This window comes from Pungitius pungitius, chromosome 12 (genome assembly GCF_949316345.1).
Source record: "Pungitius pungitius chromosome 12, fPunPun2.1, whole genome shotgun sequence".
NCBI lineage: Eukaryota > Metazoa > Chordata > Actinopteri > Perciformes > Gasterosteidae > Pungitius > Pungitius pungitius.
In genome coordinates, this window is record NC_084911.1 from 5,096,406 (window position 1) to 5,117,383 (window position 20,978).

Consider the following 20,978-nt stretch of genomic DNA (forward strand, 5'->3'; position numbering starts at 1 on the left):
AAATTTTGACCGTTAAGAAGGGTAAGATAACTGCAAGCATTTGACACAACGCATCTGATGGAATTATTTTAGATATTTAATTTGAGCTATTCTTTTTAAAAAAAAATTATAATTGTTATTTTTAGCTTAGTAACAAGGGGGGGAAACACTAACTCATTTCAACAATTAGCTCTCTCTGTTTTTGTGTTTGATGCAAATTTTAGCGTATTGACCCCCCAGATGTTTAAATGTAACAAATGCAGCCACTGTGACAAAGTTACAATATAAGGTCACTTGTTGTTTATTCACTATTAATTGAAATGATATATTGCTGTAATACATATAATTAATCCTGGCTAAATGCCCAAGGACATGGTGCATACTTAAGTCACTAAACTCAGAACAAATACAAGTCTTGTACAGTAATCTTCTTCGGTGTTGCTGATGACAGGTTCAAGAGCTGCTTCATGATTCGCTTTAGCGTCCCGCCTATTAACGTTGAGTGACAGGAGAGCCGGCCAATCAGAGCGCACGCTAAAGCTTTTAATGCCGTCCCAGGCTGAAGCTTCGAGCCGGAGCCACCTGTGGCAGCCAGCGAGTACACCCCGGAGGAAAGAGCCCCCGAACCACTATTTTCACCGTTATACCAACTAAACTCGGGACGCCTGCACCGTCCGTCCCTCACAAACTCGGGCCGCTTTGCAACCCAAAACTTGGAAGATGTTTCACTGCCGTTTTCTACCTGTCGTGTTTCTCCTGTGCGCTGTTGTTAAAGGTGAGTGACGTTCACCTCCAGAATGATAAAAAGCTAATCACTGGATGAGATTTTTATAAGAAAACAAGTTGACCTGTGGATACACGTTTTTACATCACTTTTTTTTCTTTTAACTGCAGTCACAGATTTCATATGAAATGCAGTTAAAACCTAATTTTTTATTTATATATGTATCGCTTGGCCGGTGGTCCATTAGTAAAGGCACATATGTATTATCAACGGAATGTTTCCTAAATACAAGGGCTTGTTTTTATTTTTTTTGTTATTATAATATTATAACACATTAATAATGTATGTATATATTATATAATAGTGCACGACTTAATAATGCAATAATAAATACAATTATTTAATGTATAAGTAGCATTTTTGTTTACAGTGGAGCTTTTTAATGGCTTTTGAATCATGGCCATAATAGTGCAAATTATACCCATTTTATAGCTAATCTTCACGTATAAATACCTATAATTCTCTTCACATGCGAATATTGTATGCCATATATTTTATGTGAATGTATTCGGGTTCATCTATTACAACCTTTATACATTTTTTATAAACAAAAACATGTCACACAGGAACACAGGAAATGAGGACTTCCGCTGAACAGCAATTATTTTCTTGACAGAATTTAAATATATTTATAGAATTGTAACAAATGAAAAAACTTATTCAGGAGTAGAGTGATCAAGCTTCATTATCATTGTTTGAAGTATTTACAGAATCCACCAACCTTCATAGAGACAAACACTTGTGTTTATAATAAACTTATACATAAAGCTAAGGATTACATAACTAAGCGTCATGTTTAGCCTCTGCTTTGATTGCAGCTCAGTTTGACTCCCTTTTATTGAAACGAGGTAACTTGTTCCTTTGTTAAAGGATTTTCTTCAATGCCAAATGCACATTTTCCTACACTACCCATTCTTGGGGTTTTCCCCTTAAATAGTCTTGACCTCTGACTCATTGCTCCTTTCGGTGTGACTCAAAGCCCTCTGATGGCTAACAGATGCCAGCCAGGACGCATCGGTCAATTCAGCAGCCGGCTCCCTGAGGGGCAGCGCACTCCAAACACAAAGTTTGACTCTGTGTGTTCATAGGCGGACCCCCTCGACAGCGCGGTGAAGCTGCCCCGAGGAATTTTGATGAGCTCTTCACTGTACAGACTCCCTAGGCTTAGTTACACTTCAATCCATTGGTCACCCTTTATATTATTCATTTGGAATCGTTATGAAGTGCATCTCTGTGTTTCAAGGTTCCATGTATGAAGACTGGGATCCAGTCGCTGTCATGTGCCCGTGCCCCGCTGCGAGCCTGCAGGCCGTTTTGTGTGCTTCCCTTTCCTACTGTGAGGGAGCCTGGGGGGGGGGGGGGGGGTGATGACGGCCGCTTCAGTGTTGGGCACCTTGACTGAATGCGTCTGAAGTAGCAGTAAAGAGGTCCAGATGAAAAGACCTCCTGAGGGTGGGGATCCTCCTCCTCTTGAGTCTGGCGCCACACGTTCTTGTGACCTCTGTAGGACATCTTGCAGAGAGCAGGGCATGTTTTATGTCTCCCTCCGCTCTCGATGCTACTGTTTCCTCTCACGGCCGTGTATCGTGTGTCATCGTTACGGTCATTCTTTGAGCTGGCAAAGTCCGCACTGCAGTTAGAGGGTGGTTGTAGGAATACAGAGGCTCGTGTAGAGCGATCATTATTTCCTTTAATATAAATGTATTGTTATTTTCTGCATTACTGGCAGAGGTGTGGACTCGAGTCATGTGACTTGGACTCGAGTCAGACTCGAGTCATGAATTTGATGACTTGAGACTCGACTCGACAAAACGTACAAAGACTTGCAACTCGACTTGGACTTGAACACCGATGACTCGTGACTTGACTTGGACTCGAGCCTTTTGACTCGAGAAGACTTGCTGCTTCCCATGAAAACTGGGGGAAAACATTTTCACACCACCGCCGCTCTGTTTATCTGCATCTGTCAAAAAAAATGTGCGCCACCTGTATGCAGAGAGCGCGCGCTGCCTGTACGACATCCAATCACTGCAGTCCATTTGACCGTATCAACGAGACAGCTCGTCCATGGTTACAAAAATCGGGATTTTTAAACCCGGATTCAGACTCCGATGGAAATCCTCGCCAACAGTATGTCAACGTCCGTTTTAAAGTAGTGTAATGAGCTGAGTTAAAGTTATTAGTTAATCAGTTATGCAGATGTTGCATGTGTTCACGTTATGCTCTGTTACCAGCTGTAGTTACGCGAGACAACCCAAGTTTTGGGGGGCCGTGTATGCGGAAGTGTTCGTTCGGCGTGGTGACGGCCAACAGTGACCGAAGTTGAGTTGTTTTATATAAATAAATGCAGCGGAGTTGCAAGCCAGTCATCGCCTCCTTATTTACGCTGCAGCATTGGGGTGAGCGTTACAGTACTATAACACAGTCACCGTCGATCCACCGTTACCCTTCCCTTCGTAGTCTAGGTCTGTGAGGCAGCGCACCATCACCCAGGGTTCCCCGTCCCCACTATAATAAGATGACTTGAATTGACTCGAAACTGAAATGGTACGACTTGAGACTTGTTGGCTTTGACTTGTGACTCGACTTGGGACTTGCTTCGTCTTTGACTCGACTTGACTCGGGACTCGAGGGCAATGACTTGAGACTTGCTTGTGACTTGCATAACAGTGACTTGTTCCCACCTCTGATTACTGGACTATGGCAGAAGGGTTTGGCGAAGTCAATCTTCTCGTGATTAACAATAAATGCCATACATATCAGGGGAAAACTGCAAATTGTCACATTTGAAGAGACTGAAACCAAAAGAATATTTGCCATTTTGACTTGAAACCTTAAATAATTGTTTAAATATCAGCTTCATTTTCTGTTGACTAACTAAAGAAGATTGTAGTCGACCCCTCTGACCCAGGACACAAACTCTTTGAGCCCCTTCCCTGCGGTAGGAGGCTGCGATCAGTGCCAAGACACTCAGCCGTTGGTTCACCCAAATACTCCATTAGTGGTTTCTCACCATGGACATACATGTGTGTGTTGTATCGTACTTATCTGTTTATATATTGTTTTAATTATGCTCGTATATTCATTTCTTATTTTACTTTATCTCATTTTATTCTTATATTGCACCAATACACACGTGTCAGTGGCTTCTGATTCTGATTCGTGCATACTCAACCAACCCTTGTATTTCAGGTCCGGTGAACACCACTGTTGTTTTAGTATCACACAGTTCCTCCTTGTTTTAGCATTGACACTCCTCCTCCTCCTCCTCCTCCTCCTCCTCACCTTCCTCTTTTGACACGTACTATCTTTACTTCCCATGCACACGCGCCGTTTCTTTCCTTTCCTTTCTCCTCTCTGTCTCCTCGCGTCCCTGCTGCATCCTGCTGGATTAGACCTTCTACGGGGCAGTAAATCTCGCTCTGTAATTGAAAAGCATGTGCTGGCGCAGCTTTAATTGGATATGATATGTGCAGAGGCCCTGCGAGTGAGCCGTGCTCCAGGGAGCCATCTGTTACTGTGTAACGGCTCTGTTTGTTCCGATAGAGAGAGAGCTCTTTTCTGCCGTGTCCTGTGGAGGACAGCATGAGCTGGTGACTGTCTGATGATGAAAGTTGAATATGAAATACTGAGGTTTTCTGTGTGTGTGTGTGTCGGGGGGGGTTGGGTTTCATGCGTCCCAGTGAACATAAAGTTTGTCCCGATGGGAAAGGCAGAAGAGTTTTAACAGGACGAAGAGTATGAAGCTTCAGTTTTGCTCGTTTGTCTTTAATCCCTCATCTGTGGATGATAAAACATCTCCCAATGCATTGATAATTAATAAATGAAATGTGTGATGATCTAATAACAGAGTTTTGCCTAACCAGTTTTAATCATGTCTTGCATTAAAGAACGCAGAATTTGGTCACTAAGATAATACATCTCAAGACCAACAGCTGGCTTTGATTATTGGTAATGAGACCTAGGCTTCTCCCTATTCCTTATCCTTTTTTACCCTCCAGACTTAGTTACTTGTATTTGAGAATGCCCATTAACTGCTCCCTCTACAGCTGCTTTGCAGATCTTACATTACCTGGTCCACGGCATGTCAGAAAATGGAGTAGAATAGGCATTTCCACTCTGATCAGAACTCTTGACACACGACACCCAGCAGAATAATACACTCTTGGTTCATACAAAAAAAAGAAGCTTCCTCTCAGTCTTTTGAGGTCGTTCCTGGTGACCCGGCTGTGTCGCTTTGATGTGGCAGCCCTCACGACTGGTTTCCCCCACAAAAAAAACGGACCAGCGTGTATCTGTTTGCGTACCTTGAGGTTTTTTGTAACGCGGGAATGGGCACCTTGAAACACCAGGCGCTCATAAAGCAGTATGTAAGAAATGTTGACTTTCATTAGCTGGCAAAGGGATGCAAAGTACGACATGTTCTCTGTAACAAGCTACGCCGCATTTTTGTCTTTTATCAGTGTGTTTCAGATGTCCTACTGGACATGTCTTTTACACATACGCACACCCAAAGGTTAGCTTTCCACATGACTCGTCCTCCTAATGAGATGCAGCCTCAGGCTCCTGTGTCCCTTCATCTCCTTCTCTGTGTCCATTCTTTAATCAGGGCTGTCCTTGTAGTGCTGCTGGATGTGATAAAGAACTATTTCAGGGATGCAGTTTCTCTAAATTGACAACAATTAACGGGAAATATTTGCAACCCCCGAGATGGCACTGTTTGTCCCGGCTCTCTGGACTACTCAGTGAATCCTCGTGGCCTGTGTAATTGATACAGATTATTCATCCCAGAGGAGCGGCGGTGTGGACAGGAAGTTGAGGATGTGCGTTGGGGGAACTGGATCTGACAGCCAGTCTGTGAGCAGGTAATTCACAGGACTGCCATTGTCTTGCACGAATGGAAATACCCTGAAGCGCTGCACTGAAACACTAGCATCACAACTGGCATCTCTGTCGTTACTGTTTGTGATTTGAAGTGAGGCCGAGATTTTGACAGCTGGAAGCAGATGTCTCCTTGGCAACGGATTCGCTCCCACAGTGCGCTTGTTTGATTTTAGTGTCGAGAAGTGTGCCCGCTAGTTCGTCGAACCAAAATTGTTGACCAAAGTGCTTAGTGGGTAGAGCCGGACCTTCTGATCCGCATCCTGCTGAATATGTGCACCCAGGCCGACCTTAGACACACTTGTCTTGGCCCAGTCATCTCTTTTGTGTCTGCAGGGGATTATCCGGCTGTAGGTTAAATCCTTAGAGATGCGGCTTTCTGTAAGACGTGCACACGCACAGAGTGTGTCCTTAATTGTAATCTCTCTTACTCACCGACTGTTTACATTGTTTCATATTGATGTCATTAATGTCCTTTAAGAAATGGTCTGTAAACACTCATTGCTTCAGACATAGGCATCATAGATTGTATGTAAACTTGTCACAGTTTTTTCTGTATTGTTTTTTATTTATGGCTGGAATGTAAATGGTTATAGACTAGCAGCCGCAAACTTTTAAGGTGAAACCAAATGTTGCGATGGTAATCGTGAAAGGAGAACCACTGTGTTCGTTCATATCCACAGCCATTTTTTTATTTTCCTTTTGTCCACTTCCCCATTTCTATAAATAGGCAGGGTTTTTATGATACCATAACATTTTCTTGGTATCTCTTTACCTTGATCTTTTATGACTTCTAGGTAGATATACTAACTGAAATACCTCACCATGTCATATCATTCCCGAGTTCTCAGCTTCCGCTTGCCTTACAATCACCAGAGAACAACCACACAATAATAAGTATATGTGGAGGCTACATAGGAAAAACAAGCCCATCGGTGTGGTTATGCAGATTTGGTGTAGATAATCTCATAACAATTTGCCTATGGGGAGATAATCAAACTTTCCAGATGTCATCATGCCCAAATACACGCTCCCATATATGTCTTCCAGTGGCAGCAATGACATGGTGAAACCAAAACCTGCTTTCTTTCTCTCTGCTCTACTTTTAATGGTATCAGTAGTAGCAGGTGAAGGATGAAAGTAGTTTACTTGCTGCTGGTACCTTTAAGTTGGCATATCAATTACACCATTGGACCTAATAACGAAGGAGCCATTGATCTCCGTTAAGGTTGTCACGATACCAAAAGTATAACTTCCATACTATACCTGCCAAAATATTGCGATACCCGATACGATACCACAAAATGGTTTACTGGAATATTTATCTATGATAGTAATAAATAAAACATATATACGGTTCCCTTTTTACCAGCTTATTCCTGCCCAGCTTTTTGAACACTTAACAAATGGCATTCATATTAGTATTAGCCCACAGCTATGTAGGCCTATTGTCCGTATCTGACTATACTGTATGACAACATAGTTATTTCCATAAGTATGAATTACATCATTTTACGTTTGAGGTGGAAAAAAACTATGCTATGTGGATTGGGAACATTAAAGATGGACACACAATTAAAGGGCAATTTCCCCCCTTTATTGAAAAACGACAATGAAAATTGCATCGAGTGTGTATTATTTGTGTGCATTCTGACCTTATGATTACATAGGCCCACATGCGTGAAATTGTAGGTAATTTTGCATGTATATATTTCTTCTGGAGTATTTAGTAAATTATTTGCTGTCTTGCTTTGTCTCGTGTTGTACTTGCTTGATGTTTGACTGTTAGAAAAGTTGTTGTCAAGCAAACACAGCTACAGGGCTGCCATCTCTCACGGTTTTCCCGTGTGACTCACACGCTTTTGCGTGTTTTCTCAAGCCCTCACGACACACATCCAATGTCTCATGCTAAAAAAACAATCCGCGCTGGTTCATCTCCAACCTCACCGACGGTAAATGGCCCATCTGTGGCGCTCTGGTTGCTGCTTTTCATAATGTACTGGTACTTACAGTAATACAATTTGCAGGTGAAAGGGAAAGTAATGGCATTAGTTTTGCCATTACCTTTGCCATTACCTACCATTAGTTAGTTATCAAAAATGCTGAAACCATTATAGTCAGCGGACAATTAATTTCAATTCCTCTTGAGGGTGGGGTGCATTAATACATCCAAACGTCTTGGTATGTCAGCATGCTAATTCTAATTCGCTGCCCCCTATCAAATTCTGACCTAATTTAATAATTAGAAAGTCTTCATTGTTTGAATAAAAAATGCTCACAAAGAGATTGGTACAAATGTGAAGCACACACTCAGCTGATAAGGCTGTTTGACGAACGCCACACTGCCAGAGTTAATGGTACTTTTACTTCTCAACAGCTGCTCCCGGGTTGATTGTGTGTTGATTAGTGGTGTGTTAAATACTGCATTTGTAAACTATCATTGGCTTCCACTGCCTTTCATTCAGCTGGCAGATCTACCTGCTGGAGTTGACACTGGCATGGTGCGCAGATTCTGTAGTGGAGCAAGTCACACACACCTGACTAATCCACGGGGACGTTTATAAACTGAAACTGTCTGCCCAGTTTCTAAAAACTGGGTAGAAAGTTTAAGAATCTGAAGGATAGCTAAAAGTGCAAAGATTTTATAAAGAGCGACAACATTGTCAACGTTGGCATTTAAGATGTGTAGATTTGTAGAATGTAAGGCATGCAACAATAGGTTGACATTCAACCTCAAAGGGTTAACATTCAACTGAGTCATTCAAGGAAAAACCTCTTGATACTTGTATCAAGGAGTTTTTCCTTGTAACACAGGGCTTATCAAGAAAAGGTTGACTGGATCTGATTCAAGAGATTTTTCCTTATCTTTAATCTCTCTGGTTCACCATTAAGAGTCTGTTGGGCGTATTTCTTCATCCTAACAAACCAGTCATAAGTTAAGTATTTTACAAAGCAATGATATCACTCCATGCTTCTTCACATAGAGGTAACCCCTCTTAACTATGCCACTCCTTGATTTTCAAAACTTTTTTTTTTTTTCAAATCTTTCAACACATCCTCATCTATCATCATTGATTGCTCGTTCTACTTCCCGAATACATTGATGTGGGTCTATGTCTGTGTGCGTACATCAAGCTTACCGTATCCAATAAAGTATGCCATTACAGGGTGTGTGAAGCTTGTGGTTAGTTATCTCTAAATGAGTCTTGGTTTCCAAGCCATACAGATATTAGCTCATGCAATTCCTTGTACACAGAAAATAATCAAACCCGTCCATAATCTGATTTCCTTGTACTTTTGAAATCATTTACTGGACATAACTGTTTGTGCAAGGCGTAGACCGATTGATGATAGTTTACCTCTCCAGCAGCTGAAAGGAGACTATAGATGAGAACCTGAGGTTACACTCCACAAGCTGCCCTTTGACTCATACTGCACCCCCAGAAACACAAAGTAAAGAGAGAAGAGGCAGTAAAAAGGCAGCTCTTAGATGGTCGAAACTTAGCAGTACTTGTGACGGATACAATTTGGTGCTGTGAACATCCGTCACTCGCAATAGTTCTCATCTGCTGAGTCACAGCTAAATCCTTTTTTCACACACTTATTGTGAAATGGTGGTTTAAGACACAGAGAGTGGGTTTTTAAATGACTAGTGGATTAGTATTTTGAACTACTTGTATATGCAAGATCATTGATTATTGTACCATAAATGCAACTTCAAATTTGGTTTAAAGCACACATTGATTAATTTTTGTGATTTTGTTTTGACTTTAGAAACGGCAACTGCAGATCCTACTACGCAATATTATTCGAGCGATGGGGGAACGATTAACGAGACATCCACCACTTCTGTCAATTCACACTTATCTGTGACTGCAAGCTCACATACTAGCAGCAACCACTTAAACAGTCTTGCAACTTTACCACAGTCCACCACATTAGGGAATACAACTATAAAAACTAGCACAGAAGAATCTACAACTACGGAACCATCCACCGCGCAAGCAGAGACAACCTTCTCCCAGCCGGGAACTGAGTCCAGGTCCACCACAGCATCAGTCAGCAGAAACGTTACTGAGAGCAGTGACGTGACCACGAGGACCCCGTATGTCTCTCCCTCTGCTCCAACCAGTGGATCAACAACCTTCACTGTGATGCAAGAGACGAGCCAAGCCACCGACACCAGTGAGACAAAAAATGCAACCACCACACCTGGTGCAGATAGCACAGTGTCTGGAAGTACAGCCATCACACACACCAGCAGCAACACAACAGCAAGTACAATCCCCACATACAATAGCAGCGACACAACAGCAATTACGCAAACCACAAAAAACAGTAGCGACACAACCACAGGTAAATCAACCACATACACCAACAACGACATAACGGCAATAACAGAAATCACACACAACAGCAACAACACAACAGGAAGTACAATGACCACAAACAACAGCAGCAACAGAACAATTACACCAGCCACAAACAACAGCACTGACACATCAGCAATTACACCGACCAAAAACAACAGTAGCAATACAATTACATTTACACCAACCACAAACAACAGCGGCAACACAACAGCAGTTACACCAACGACAAACAACAGTAGCGACACAACGGCAATTACACCAACCACAAACAACAGTAGCGACACAACAGCAAATACACCAGCCGCAAACAACAGCACCGACACAACAGCAAATACACTAACCACAAACAACAGCACCGACACAACAGCAATTATACCAACCACAAACAACAGTAGTGACACAACAGCTACTACACCAATCACAAACAACAGTAGCGACACAACAGCAATTACACCAACGACAAACAACAGTAGCGACACAACGGCAATTACACCTACCACAAACAACATCACCCACACAACACTAAGGACACCAACCACAAACAACAGCACCAACACAACTGCAATTACACCAACCCCAAACAACAGTAGCGACACAACAGCAAATACACCAACCGCAACCAACAGCACCGACACAACAGCAATTGTACAAACCACAAACAGTAGTGACACAACAGCAATGACACCAACCGCAAACAACAGTAGCGACACAACAGCAATTACACCAACCACAAACAACAGCACCAACACAACAGCAATTACACCAACCACAAACAACAGTAGCGTCACAACAGCAATTACACCAACCACAAACAACAGTAGCGACACAACAGCAATTACACCAACCACAAACAACAGTAGTGACACAACAGCTACTACACCAATCACAAACAACAGTAGCGACACAACAGCAATTACACCAACGACAAACAACAGTAGCGACACAACGGCAATTACACCAACCGCAAACAACAGCACCAACACAACAGCAATTACACCAACCCCAAACAACAGTAGCGACACAACAGCAATTACACCAACGACAAACAACAGTAGCGACACAACGGCAATTAAACCAACCACAAACAACAGTAGCGACACAACAGCAAATACACCAACCGCAAACAACAGCACCGACACAACAGCAATTATACAAACCACAAACAGTAGCGACACAACAGCAATGACACCAACCACAAACAACAGTAGCGACACAACAACAAATACACCAACCACAAACAACAGCACAGACACAACAGCTATTACACCAATCACAAACAACAGTAGCGACACAACAGCAAATACACCTACCACAAAAAACAGTAGCGACACAACAGCAAATACACCAACCACAAACAACAGCACCAACACAACAGCAATTACACCAACCCCAAACAACAGTAGTGACACAACAGCAATTAAACCAACCACAAACAACGGTAGCAACACAACAGCAATTACACCAACCCCAAACAACAGTAGCGACACAACAGCAATTACACCAACGGCAAACAACAGTAGCGACACAACAGCTAATACACCAACTGCAAACAGCACCGACACAACAGCAATTACACCAACCACAAACAACAGTAGCGACACAACAGCAAGTACTCCAACCACAAACAACAGTAGCAACACAACAGCAATTACACCAACGGCAAACAACAGTAGCGACACAACAGCAATTACACCAACGGCAAACAACAGTAGTGACACAACAGCAATTACACCAAACACAAACAACAGCACCAACACAACAGCAATTACACCAAACACAAACAACAGTAGCGACACAACAGCAAATACACCAACTGCAAACAGCACCGACACAACAGCAATTACCCCAACGGCAAACAACAGTAGTGACACAACAGCAATTACACCAAACACAAACAACAGCACCAACACAACAGCAATTACACCAAACACAAACAACAGTAGTGACACAACAGCAAATACACCAACCGCAAACAACAGCACCGACACAACAGCTAATACACCAACTGCAAACAGCACCGACACAACAGCAATTACACCAACCACAAACAACAGTAGCGACACAACAGCAAGTACACCAACCACAAACAATAGCACAGACACAACAGCAATTACACCAACCACAAACAACAGTAGCGACACAACAGCAAATACACCAATTGCAAACAGCACCGACACAACAGCAATTACACCAACCACAAACAACAGTAGCAACACAACAGTAATTAAACCAACCCCAAACAACAGTAGCGACACAACAGCAATTACACCAACGGCAAACAACAGTAGTGACACAACAGCAATTACACCAAACACAAACAACAGCACCAACACAACAGCAATTACACCAAACACAAACAACAGTAGTGACACAACAGCAATTAAACCAACCACAAACAACGGTAGCAACACAACAGCAATTACACCAACCCCAAACAACAGTAGCGACACAACAGCAATTACACCAACGGCAAACAACAGTAGCGACACAACAGCTAATACACCAACTGCAAACAGCACCGACACAACAGCAATTACACCAACCACAAACAACAGTAGCGACACAACAGCAAGTACACCAACCACAAACAATAGCACAGACACAACAGCAATTACACCAACCACAAACAACAGTAGCGACACAACAGCAAATACACCAATTGCAAACAGCACCGACACAACAGCAATTACACCAACCACAAACAACAGTAGCAACACAACAGTAATTACACCAACGGCAAACAACAGTAGTGACACAACAGCAATTACACCAAACACAAACAACAGCACCAACACAACAGCAATTAAACCAACCACAAACAACGGTAGCAACACAACAGCAATTACACCAACCCCAAACAACAGTAGCGACACAACAGCAATTACACCAACGGCAAACAACAGTAGCGACACAACAGCAATTACACCAACCCCAAACAACAGTAGCGACACAACAGCAATTACACCAACGGCAAACAACAGTAGCGACACAACAGCAATTAAACCAACCACAAACAACAGTAGCGACACAACAGCAAATACACCAGCCGCAAACAACAGCACCGACACAACAGCAAATACACCAACCACAAACAACAGCACCGACACAACAGCAATTAAACCAACCACAAACAACGGTAGCAACACAACAGCAATTACACCAACCCCAAACAACAGTAGCGACACAACAGCAATTACACCAACGGCAAACAACAGTAGCGACACAACAGCAATTAAACCAACCACAAACAACAGTAGCGACACAACAGCAAATACACCAATTGCAAACAGCACCGACACAACAGCAATTACACCAACCACAAACAACAGTAGCAACACAACAGCAATTACACCAACCCCAAACAACAGTAGTGACACAACAGCAATTACACCAAACACAAACAACAGCACCAACACAACAGCAATTAAACCAACCACAAACAACGGTAGCAACACAACAGCAATTACACCAACCCCAAACAACAGTAGCGACACAACAGCAATTACACCAACGGCAAACAACAGTAGCGACACAACAGCAATTAAACCAACCACAAACAACAGTAGCGACACAACAGCAAATACACCAGCCGCAAACAACAGCACCGACACAACAGCAAATACACCAACCACAAACAACAGCACCGACACAACAGCAATTAAACCAACCACAAACAACGGTAGCAACACAACAGCAATTACACCAACCCCAAACAACAGTAGCGACACAACAGCAATTACACCAACGGCAAACAACAGTAGCGACACAACAGCAATTAAACCAACCACAAACAACAGTAGCGACACAACAGCAAATACACCAATTGCAAACAGCACCGACACAACAGCAATTACACCAACCACAAACAACAGTAGCAACACAACAGCAATTACACCAACCCCAAACAACAGTAGTGACACAACAGCAATTACACCAAACACAAACAACAGCACCAACACAACAGCAATTACACCAAACACAAACAACAGTAGCGACACAACAGCAAATACACCAACTGCAAACAGCACCGACACAACAGCAATTACCCCAACGGCAAACAACAGTAGTGACACAACAGCAATTACACCAAACACAAACAACAGCACCAACACAACAGCAATTACACCAAACACAAACAACAGTAGCGACACAACAGCAAATACACCAACTGCAAACAGCACCGACACAACAGCAATTACCCCAACGGCAAACAACAGTAGTGACACAACAGCAATTACACCAAACACAAACAACAGCACCAACACAACAGCAATTACACCAAACACAAACAACAGTAGTGACACAACAGCAATTAAACCAACCACAAACAACAGTAGCAACACAACAGCAATTACACCAACCCCAAACAACAGTAGCGACACAACAGCAATTACACCAACGGCAAACAACAGTAGTGACACAACAGCAATTACACCAAACACAAACAACAGCACCAACACAACAGCAATTACACCAAACACAAACAACAGTAGCAACACAACAGCAATAACACCAACCACAAACAGTAGCGACACAACAGCAATTACACAAACCACAAACAACATCACCCACACAACCCTAAGGACACCAACCACAAACAACAGTAGTGACACAACAGCAAGTACAGTCACTCCAGAAATTTCAACAGCTCTATTAACTACAGCTTCTCTAACAAACGCTACTAACACCTCTTCTGAGACTCCTTTGTCGACCACTGCATCCGCAAACACAACCCTCTCAGCTGGACCTCCACCCTCTTCACCTACCTCCATTTCCACCTCCAGCTCTCTCCCTACCTCCCCAGGCAGTAGCACTGCATCCCCTCCCTCAACAACAGGAGGTAGGACTAAGCATGATGAATGTCCATTATTCAAATCTGAATACAGATTTTGGAGTCAAGTTGTTGAATCTTTTTCTTCAAACAAGTCTGTTGGTTCTCTACTGTACTGAGGCCAAACTGAAGAACATGCATTAAACTGAATGCTCTCTTCAGTCGGTTAAAATACTCATAATGACAAAGTGTGAATTTATTTTGTCTCTTTCTAAATATCCATCCTTTTAATGTTTTAGTGACCGGTAACACAAATGTCACTCATTCAACGGAACCATCTAGTGGCAATACAACAGCCTCATCTACCACCACCATCCTCAGTACTGGCTCCACCATCAGTGGCACCACCCAGCGACCAGCAGATGTCACCACCACCAACTCCACAATCAGTAATAGTACCACCATCAGTAGCACCACCCAGAGACTAACAGATGTCACCACCAACAACTCAACCGTCAATACTGGCTCCACGATCAGCGGCACCACCCAGCAACCAGCAGATGTCACCACCACCAACTCCACAATCAGTAATAGTACCACCATCAGTAGCACCACCCAGAGACTAACAGATGTCACCACCAACAACTCAACCGTCAATACTGGCTCCACCATCAGCGGCACCACCCAGCGACCAGCAGATGTCACCACCAACAACTCAACCGTCAGTAATGGTACCACCATCACTAGCACCGCCCAGCGACCAACAGACCTCACCACCAACAACTTCACAATTAGTATTGGTACCACCACCACCACTAGCACCACCCATAGACCAACAGATGTCCCCACCAACAACTCCACCACCACTCTAACATCCACCTTCACTACTGGTACGACCGTCAATAGCTCCACCTCCTCCACTGCTCCAACGACCACCATCATCGTTAGCACCACCCAGCAACCAACAGACACCACCACCAACAACCCAACCACAACAGCTGCACCCATCCCTCCAGTCATAGGTTAGTTATTTCCTCCAATGGTTGCCTTATTCCATTAATCTACAGATTTAGTTAAACCTTGCACACACAAGAACCCACACTGCCAGAGATAATTAATTTCTGTTGTTCATTTATTTTTGATGTGCTGAAATGGTTAAAAACTTGAAAAAAGAGCACATCTGTTTTATTGCAATTCAGTGACAATCGTCAATATTTATATGACAGCAAAAAGCAAAGCAGGCAGTTTTCAACATAGAAGCTTTTGGTAAAACTTCTGTAGAGTACCCGCACAATTCCATTAGGAAGTAGGAAGGAAGTATAGCAAATATGTCCATTTTGTGCCCAAATTGTTTCAGCTGCCCCAAAAAAGCATTGTATGTTTGACTAATTTGATCGATAAGGAAAACCAAGAGATGGCCAGTTGTTTAACAAATCATTTTTCTTTGATCTCTTATTAGTGTGTCCTGCCGTCCCGTGCCCACTTGAAAGTGTCTGTCTTAATGGCACCTGCCAGTGTCTCTCTGGTAGCTTCCTGGTGAATGGCCGTTGTGCACCTGGTAAGAACTTAAAACAACATTTCAATTCTGGTCAGATGAGAAATTACCGTAACAAAAATCATAACAGTGTTAAAGTTGGGCATTTTTAGCTTAATCCTTTCCCACAATCTCCTCTTCATTCAGCCCAAGTGTTCCCTGGCCAGCTTCATCTCATCAGCTTGGCATATGACATTAACATGAGCAACAGGTCCTCAAAAGCATTCCAGCAGACGGCAAATCTGATCTCAGAATCGGTAGGTTGTGGTCCTTTTGAATTAGTTTAATGAACCTTCTAACCCCGTCCTTAAACCACATACTTATCCGGTCTCATAGCTCAGAGCTGTCCTGAAAAAACAGCGGGGGTATAAACAATCTGAGGTTGTGCGACTTGAGTGAGTATCTTGCATTTTTCCTAATGCAGAAAGAAATTATGGCACGAGTGAAAATTGTTTTGTAATCTTTATTGTTGGTTCTCATCAACCCCCAGACCAGGAAGTGTACAAGCAACAGTAAATAACATATTTGAAGACACCGACGTCACTGAAGAGTCTGTCAATCAGGTCATAGATGAGGCTATAGCCAAGCAAACAAATGGATTGTTAAAGAATGCTTCATATACAAGTAAGTAATGCTACAATAATTGATTTTGAAAGAGAACACACTCAGGTTACATTATTTTACAGGGAAGGTTTTCTTTTCACCTGTTTTACATTTTCACTGTCTTAGACACCAACCTTTGTGCGCAGGAGCCATTACCCTGTGATGTCTCATCTACAATGTGCACAAATTCAAATGGCAAGGCTGTTTGTTTCTGTAAAGAGGGCTACATCTCCATCCTGTACTCCAACACCAGCTGCAGAGGTAAACACTACCGGTTCATAATCTTTCCCCAAAACGACTATATTTAAATAGGCACACTAACAACAATTTTGTGAAGTCTTATATAATATTCTGCCAAACTGGCACTATGAATGAGTAAAGCTTCATATACGCTGTCAGAGCTGAAGACCCAGAGGAGAAGTTTCCCCAGCTGATTTACAGTTTAGAGAACTGGTGCAGAGCCTTCCTATCCTCATACTTGTGTGTGAGAATGAGGGGGAGAAACAACAGGGAGTAAGACTCAGAGACATGGTCAAGGGCTATAGCCTTTTCTCTAATGCCAACCCCTGACCTATGCTTCATTTATCTCTTTAATTTATTTCTTATAAGCAGGGGTTGTTTCCCTGGAAACACATGGAAAAATTATAGCTTTCTCTCTCTCTCTGTGGAGGGTTGTCACCACGGAGATAAGCTATAGGAAAAGGCAAATAAAGCAAATGCTGCATGCAGTTCCTTCCCAGGAAATATTGAAACTTAAACCATTAGAAGCTTGTTTTTAGTGGTCCTCGTGCAGTCTCCAGCTTTTCGAGTTACACATCGTGCTCATACTTTCATTGCGTGTGAAACCAGCCTGCTGTCCGTCTCCATCAATCGTGACGTATATATATGTGTCTTTAAATGATTGTGTTTTCATTGTAGCATGTCCAAGTGGGCAGAGGGGAGTGGAAAACGTTTGCCAGCCGTGAGTGCACACAGTTTTCCTTTTGTTTAGTTGGATGGTTGTATAGTTCTCTGTATGCGGTTCACGCTGATGTGAAGTTGGCTCCCTCGTGTGGATTCAATGTTAAATCTGTCTTTTCTTTCAGATGTCCATTTGGATATTCAGGCTTCAACTGCAATGACTGTGAGTCACAACAGTGTTGACAAAGGCAAAAATGATGCAGTAGTAACAGTTATTCACAGATCCACTCATATACGAATGTGTTTACAGCGGCGCTGTTGGCAGTGGTGGTCATCTCCTGTGTGCTGGGAGGTGTTCTCCTCATTGTCCTCGCTTTGCTCATATACGGCTCCTGGTGAGGATATTAAAAACGCCTTTGCTCAGACTTGGACCACAGTTGTACTAAAAATGTTTCAGGGCCAACAGTGTACACAGACTGTACAATTGGGTTTTAACATTTCAGCTGGCAAGACATTTTCTTCCCCTGGATTAAATATATCTTTATGTGTTTGTGTATTTATGAAAGCAGGAAGGATATGATGGATTGAATAGAGTGATCATGTTTATGGTAATTAAGCAAACCCAGTGCAAAAATGTACTAAATAGTACTAGTAATAGTTTTTCAAAAACATCGGAGCTCTATGATGTAACAAGTTGAATAATATTCTATATTGACAAAGCATGCAGATTTTACATCCCCTTTTTTTTATACAGCAATAGGCAATGCTCAAAGAGCAAGCCAGACTACAGCTGCAGTCCATACTCAGGTGACTTAAACCAGCCCTGGCCAACTGGCGTCACCCCCATCCCCCGGGCCTCCACTAACTTGGATGCAGTTCCTCAAATTGAGATGTTAGAAGGCACTCGAGTCCTAGTGGACAAAAATCCAACCAACGGAATGGTGAGTTGTCACTCAGTCTCCTGTGGTCTTGGTCGTCTGAATTACTCACCACTAACACCCAGACTCACAGTCTTGCATAGGGTCGATCGTTCCTTAATTCCGCCTATAGTTTCTTCAATGTTGCCCCTCCGTCTTGCATCCTGATTGCATTGCCTAATTACCTCAAACCCTTCCAACTATTGGGCATGCATTTGATCATTTGCAGGTGAAAAATATGCCTTGGCTTAAATCTTTTATGGACATCTATAGCCTTAATATTTTATGACTACATTTCACTCCGTGGTTTGGTCTGACTGTAGACTGAAATATATTTTTGGTTGACAAATTTTTCCTAGTTTTAATCTGAAACACCTGGAAATCATTTGAACCGCAATTCAACAAATCCCTGCTTGCTGGAACACACATTAGTCTTTTATCATTTCAGAGATAAACTAGAATCTTTGTTGATAAATCTTCAACCCTATTCATGCCAGTATGTTCAATCCAATCATTCCCAATGTATATATATATATATGTATATATACATATATATATTAGTGCTAGTACGTAGCTTCCATCTGTACTCCCTGCTTTGCCTGACTCCCAGTGTGTTGCTTTAGGGGTTTCATCTGAAAATGAAAGGATGGAAAAAGGTAAGGCCAGGCTTTGCTTTGAGTTTTATGATTTGCCTTGACGCCTCCTGATGATGATTTAGAAAAGCTATGGTGAATATCGTGGCCTGATTTCTACGTGATGGGGAGCTTCATGAATAATTCTGATTGTTGTGGAAACCCGGGTGCTTTCATCTACATGTCAAAATGCTGATGCTAGTTTAGGGGTCGTCCTTTTCTCTGGATTTTGGTGACTCTGGTTGCTTGCCTGGCTTTTGTGTGAATTGTTGATGTCTTCACATTTAAAAAGATACTAACGTGGTGACTGTTTCCACTGACATTTCAGTCGGGATCATACGATCTCCACCCAGAGGGAATGCACACCTTCAAAGGTAAAACTCCATCCCGTTACTCCTATCTAGTTCAAGGCCATGAGAACCCCTACTTCTTACCCGGAGACGACAAGAACAACTGATGAATTCCACGTTGAAAGGAGGAAAATAGGATGCAAAAGAACCTACTGATTAAAGAAGATACTTCTTCAAGCACACTTGTTAAGCATTCATGAACTAATGAAAAATGGACACGTCTGAACTGGGAAACAGCCACCAAAGAGATTTGTTTGCAGGAAGATTTTAACATTTTGTGACTTGTGACACATCACGTGGATTCTTTGGAAATACCTACATAATAATGATCATAACCAGTAGATGCCACTGTTGCTCGGTATAAATATCACACTGTCTACCGAAGCACACACTACATTTAACGTTTTTAGTAAATCATTCTGTTGCGTTTTAAATGAAGCTTCTTATATTGCTAATTGCACTTAATCGTATGTCAAGTTCACCACCAGTTTTAAACCAAAGGTAAATTGAATGTGGGCTTCCAGGTGTGATCGATATTTCTCTCATGGCTACGATTATTTTTGAGAGGAACAAATCTTGTACGACTAAAGGGGCTGGATCCCTCGTTTGGGATATTTTGTAAAGGGATTTACATTGTATGTTTGTATTTGTTAAAGCTCCACTTGCAACATGTGCCTGTTTCAAACGTCCGACAAACAGGAAATGTTCACTGCTGGTGATAAAGCACCTCCTGAATGTGCCAATTAACACTACATTTTCTGACAAAACTATACACTAAATATATATATATATATATATCCATGTCTGCAAACCTTTTCATAAGTGGTTCTAATATTCGCAAAGATCTTGGGAACAGAAGGTGTGGGTGTATGTATGTGTGCGTGTGTGTTTGCAATGAAAATAAATTAATTTAAATCAAAGTTTCTCATTATTATGTGATTATTATCAATAATGATGGCAGCAGCAGTCGTCAGCAGGAGGAAGCAACGGGGTCCAGATATAAGCACGATCCATGGAAACCTGCGAGGAGAGAAAGCACAAAGAAGAAGCTCTTTAAGACCCCTGGATCTGGTGCAAATTGCTGTTGTTCAAGACAAATATCTTAATCCCTTTCATCTTCTGTTCCACTACTTTTAGTGGAACTCAGTGGGATATAGTCAAGTAAAATGAACATGGTTGTAAAAACGAAAAGCATTACTAACTTAATGCGTGAACTCGATGTCCTACTTGCTCTGTACGGGCCTCTTCTCTCCG

At 42.3% G+C, this 20,978-nt stretch overlaps 1 protein-coding gene across 2 annotated transcripts; it reads left to right on the forward strand.

The window, feature by feature from the left end:
* The first annotated feature begins 564 nt into the window (after positions 1-564).
* si:ch211-198m17.1 (mucin-13) lies at positions 565-20,617 on the forward strand. 2 transcript variants are annotated; one of them, XM_037477495.2, is made up of 14 exons: positions 565-754; positions 9,419-9,829; positions 15,088-15,810; positions 16,248-16,346; positions 16,470-16,579; positions 16,659-16,717; positions 16,813-16,946; positions 17,052-17,186; positions 17,844-17,886; positions 18,011-18,048; positions 18,136-18,220; positions 18,580-18,766; positions 19,366-19,398; positions 19,703-20,617. In XM_037477495.2, the coding sequence occupies exons 1-14, from the start codon at positions 700-702 to the stop codon at positions 19,829-19,831; spliced, it is 2,241 nt and encodes a 746-aa protein (XP_037333392.2). In that variant the 5' UTR covers positions 565-699; the 3' UTR covers positions 19,832-20,617. The 2 variants fall into 2 exon arrangements, with proteins under 2 accessions (XP_037333392.2, XP_037333393.2); XM_037477496.2 differs by lacking the exon at positions 19,366-19,398 and having other exon boundaries at positions 19,703-20,616.
* The last annotated feature ends 361 nt before the right edge of the window (positions 20,618-20,978 follow it).